The 4,821-nt window shown below is 47.4% G+C and overlaps 1 protein-coding gene across 1 annotated transcript; it reads left to right on the top strand.

Moving 5' to 3' along the window:
* The first annotated feature begins 1,302 nt into the window (after window positions 1–1,302).
* Window positions 1,303–4,573, top strand: LOC133915736 (flocculation protein FLO11-like). The gene is made up of 3 exons (XM_062359018.1): window positions 1,303–1,673; window positions 1,857–3,991; window positions 4,082–4,573. The coding sequence occupies exons 1-3, from the start codon at window positions 1,562–1,564 to the stop codon at window positions 4,160–4,162; spliced, it is 2,328 nt and encodes a 775-aa protein (XP_062215002.1). The 5' UTR covers window positions 1,303–1,561; the 3' UTR covers window positions 4,163–4,573.
* The last annotated feature ends 248 nt before the right edge of the window (window positions 4,574–4,821 follow it).

Here is a 4,821-nt window from a genome sequence, read left to right as displayed (position 1 = left end):
GTAGTATCTCAAATACATGGATAAAATATAAATTAAGAAGGTGTTGGCACAATGTGAAGTTAATTATACAAACACTTATTTAAAATATAGATACATAGTCATCAATTATATTTATCGAAGAGGAGGACATAAGATTTATATAGGTTCAGTTCTACTTTAAGATAATAGCATTACGCTATGTTCTGTCTTGATTACTTTTAGAATAAGACAATGACAATATGATTTTGTCTAGATCTAATCTTAAGGATCTCAACAAGTCTACTTATGTTTTAAATCCTGAAGTTATTGTCGGATAAATCTAATCATAGTTTGAATCTGCTGTGAATCTAAAAATGTTGTTTTTGCTTCAATTCGGCTAGGTTTGCTTTATATTATTTGTCCAGCTTTTGGCTTCTAACCTCTCTTCCGTATCTCGCCTCTCCCATTGCCTTCTTATTTAGTTAGGTCTGGGAGACATACTATATTCAGAATCTTTGAATGTAACCTTCTTGGATTGTCTTACCGCTGAATATCTATAGGATTCTTTTCTAATCCGAGGATGGTTTTCGTGTTGAACACGATGAATTATCTAAATTATTGGTATATATCTTATTTACCTCATCACGGTTATAAAACCTGTCATATCGGATGAAGAACACACGTACTATAGTGATATATCTTTAAGACATGTCGTATTTTTAGTAAATTCTTAATTATTAAATTCTCTATCTATACTTGAATTCTTTATCCAAGCAAACTGAGATCAACGGCTTACATTTGATGTGACATGGTACTATGTCAAAACTCATAATCGGGTGTTCTAATGTACGCCCGATTCTTTATTTACGCCAATACAACTTAAAAAATGCATTAAAAATGATTTTAACTCCAAAATAAAATAACTGCAACTCTAATATAATCTAACTAGAACTCTTGGTATATATATAAAAAATCATGCATGTGTTGGAGGGTCTAAAAACACATGAATTTTTGTTTACCTCAGATAAAAAAGAATAGCTCATCGGCTGCACGTATCTCGAGTGTGGTGGAGGGAACAAACGCTCGAGTGAGCTATAGCAAACAAGCAGGGGAAAAGTGAAAGGAAATAGTAAAAAAGATCTTATAGAAAAAACTACGAAAAAAAGGGAGAAAAAGCAACTCATCTATGGTGGCCCGCACATCAGGCAATGGTAGAGCCTCTCTCTGGTTTTTTAGATGTTGGGCCTCCCAAGAAAGGAAAGATCCGTATTGGGTTGTACATTCGGCCCATAAAAGTTTGTATGAGCTAGACTAGTTGGGCTTCTGTAGTGCAATTCGCGGGCGACGGTCGATTTTGTGTAGCAACGGTCGTCTGAGCGAGCCTGGCAGCAAGCACCCAACGGGAGAGGAGTTCTGCCAGGCCTTGTCCGGAGCAGCAGCAGGTCAGGATAAGGATTCGAATCGTAGTAGCCGTTACAGATCGCCCTCCACCGAATCTCCTCCGCCAAATTCCGTTCCAGATCTCACGCTTCGTTCCCAAATCTAACGCGAGAGCGCCGCGCCCGAACGACGGCTCCTCCTGAGAAGGGAAGGGCTTCTCGCTATGTCGACGTCGGCGGCGAGGTCCCCGTCCCCGGGGCCGGCGGCGAGGCCGTGCTGCGGCCTGAGGCGGAGCACCGACTCCAGCCCCTTCAGGCCCATCGTCTCCACTCCGGGTAACCCGCCTTCCTTGCCTCCCTCGCGCCTCGCCGCGATTCTTGGTTTCTTTCCCCTTTTGCTGAGGGTTCCGCAGGGACTCTTATACCCTTCCATCCCATGCTTTGATCTTTTATTTTGGAGTTTCCCTTTCTTCCTCGATCTGCTGATTAATTGGTGATTCTCGGGTTATTCTCTTGCAGATTCTCCGCAGAGGAGTTCCTCCGTCTGCAAGACCGGCGGCGGCGGGCGCGCCTCCTCGCGGGCGTGGTGCGCGGAGAAGGAGAACGACAACCAGCGGGACGGGGCGAAGACGCCCAAGGCCCGATCCATCGCTGGAGGCGGCGTCGGCGTCGCTAAGAGCTTCATGGCGCCGACCATCTCGGCCTCCTCCAAGGCCGTCGCGGCGTCCGCCTCGCCGAGAAAGAAAGTGCTCGGGGAGCGCAACAACGACGACCTGCCGCAGCAGCTCCAGGGCGAGATTGCGCACAACAAACCCAGGGATGCGCCGACGCCGGTGCCCGAGGCGCAGGAGGAGGAGAGGGTGGAGAACCCCGCGTGTAAAATCCACCACCACCAACACCAGGCGGCCCGCGATGCTGCTGCCTCGGCGGACGCGGATCCGGCAGCTCCGTACGATCCCAAGACGAACTACCTCTCGCCGAGGCCTCGGTTCCTGCGCTACAAGCCCAAGCCCCGGGTCGAGCAGTACCGGCAAGGCGGTGCCAGCGTGAGGCGGCTCGAGGACGGCTTCGTCTCCGAGAGCAGCGAGGAATCCGACACCGTCACCACCACGGAGGAAGATGGGCTAACCGAGGAAGAGCAGGAGCAGCTGCCGTCGTCGGTGCCAAATGATTTCCCGGAGGAGTCGTTGGCTCTGGACGCTATGTCTGAGGCCAGAGCTGAGCCAGCTGCTCCGGCCGTGGCTTGCGTCCTGTCGCCGCAGCCCACACCGTTTTCTCCACTGGCTCGGGTGCTGACACCGGAACTGGAGGAGCCTTCGCCGACTTCCCCACGAGCTCGCGTACCGACACCTGAGCCGGAGCCTGCAGCAAGCCCAGCGCGTGCTCGTGCCAAGAAGAAGATGAGATCTTCACTGAGGTTCCTGATTGCTTCTCCCCTTGCTTTGGTTCTGTTCATGACAACAGCGTTCGTCTGCGTGCCACCGTCGCCTGGTTCCCCGGTCATACTAAACACCTCCCTGTCGAAGGTGTCAGACTTTCTTTCAGTTCAAGAATTGCATCCTGTGGAGTTGGCTGCTTGGCTGAAGCAATGGTCAAGCAGCTCGTTGGATTTTGTCGCGTCCTACTGGAAGGCTCTTGCTTCTTCCCAAGAAGAAGAGTGCTTTGGTCCGCACTTTGCAGCCAATTTGAGTGCTGCAGCTGCAGACCATGGTATCGGTTTCTATTACAGTGCAGCTGAAACAAGGCCAATGCCAACTGAACAAGAACCCATCAGTGCCAGTGTCTTGGAGCAAGAGTTTGAGATTCTGGAGGTTGTTTCAGCGAGTGATACTGATGTGATTGCAGAGTCAGATGTAGAAGAAATGGCAAACTTTGGTGATGCTGCAGTCGAAGAACCCATTGATGATGCTGAAATGGATGAGGAAGCCATATCTGCAATACCAAGTTTCATAGAGGAGGCAAATGAGTATGTTGATGCAGAAGTAGAGGAGGAAATTGATGCTGAGATGTCAGAAGAAGTCCCAGGCAGCATTGGAGAAGAGATGGCATCACATACTCTGAATTTGGACATCCCTTCTCAATCTGCGCCCGAGCCAGAACATGTAGAGGACATGGACGAGTCTTCCTTGCAGAAAAATGTTCAGACTGACGAGTCCGAGGGTGATCGTGCTGATGGCAAGGAGGATCAGGAATCGCATCACGGTCTGAAATTGGGATCAAATATGTGGCCATATTACTTGGACGAAATCTCAAATCCTGCTGCAATTGGAGCTGCTCTTGCTGCCATTATTGTTCCTGCTGCTCTGGCCTTCCTTTACATGAGGCAGAAGCAAGCTCGCGTTGAATTGAATTCCAATGAACCAGCTGAGCAAGTCGAGCAAGTTGAAACTCAATCTGGTTCGGGGAGCAGTGAGGGGCATGTTTTTGTGAAGGACTCACAGTCCCCGTATCCTATGATAGAAGAAACTGAGAGATTTGGTGATTCTGGTGCCTCACAGTATAGCAGCAGCTTGTCGTCTGGACTAGACAGGAGGAGGAACGACAAGGGGGAGGAGAGTTTGAACCCTGAGCCAATGTCAAGGAGGGATTCCATGGCGTATTCCACATCATCATATGGTAGTTTCACCACATATGAAAAGATCTCTGCCAAGAAAGTAAGCTGCAATTGCTGTTTATCCTTTCAATTTTGTTCATTTCATGAGCTTGTTGGTCTTGTGTTAACCTCTACTGACCTTGTTCCACAGAAAAACAAGGAGGATGAGGCGATAACCCCAGTCCGACGTTCCAGCAGGTTGAGGAATCAAGTTAAATCACCAGAAGCCTAAGATGGGCTGCTAATCCTCTGAACTACTTTCTAGAGGATCTAACTCTTAGATTAGCAAGCGCACTTGCCACTTCTGCTGCTGCTCAATTTCATGGACATGTCTAGTCCCTTGGTATTCGACAGATGTAAGACGCTATAAACAGCTTTCTGCTGTTTTTGTTTCTTCAAAAACGATTAGGACTTGTGTGTTTAGTTCGTAATTGATTGTTGACTTGCTTGTTCTTCTGTTCACTAATTGAGTCTTCCTTTTTGATGTTTCTTACTTGATTGGTGTTTACAACATGGATGCTGGTTCGTTGTAGTACTGGTCATATTTTTACAGTCAAATTGTCAAAAGTTTTTTTAGGAGGCTGCTTGGGTTGGACAAAACACAAGGATGGCTTCATGGTGATAAAATAATTGCTCGTGTAACTTTTCCATGGTGGTAGTCTGATCGCGTAAAGACCATCCGAGATCTTGGGATTTTTCATGTAGACCGATGCTAGCATACATTGTACATTTTCTCAATAATGTTTATGCATCATGAATGTTGCTAATCCTTCTTTGTGTGATTGAGATGCAAATATGGACCAAGGATATATAGTAAGAAGACATATATGACATATGTGCTTTGTTCGATACAAGGATTTATTGTAGCATCTTGACTCCTAAGTAAGTGGT

This window comes from Phragmites australis, chromosome 4, assembly GCF_958298935.1.
Source record: "Phragmites australis chromosome 4, lpPhrAust1.1, whole genome shotgun sequence".
NCBI classification, from domain to species: Eukaryota; Viridiplantae; Streptophyta; class Magnoliopsida; order Poales; family Poaceae; genus Phragmites; species Phragmites australis.
Note: the sequence above shows the minus strand (reverse complement) of the source record. Positions and strands in the feature narration are given on the sequence as shown.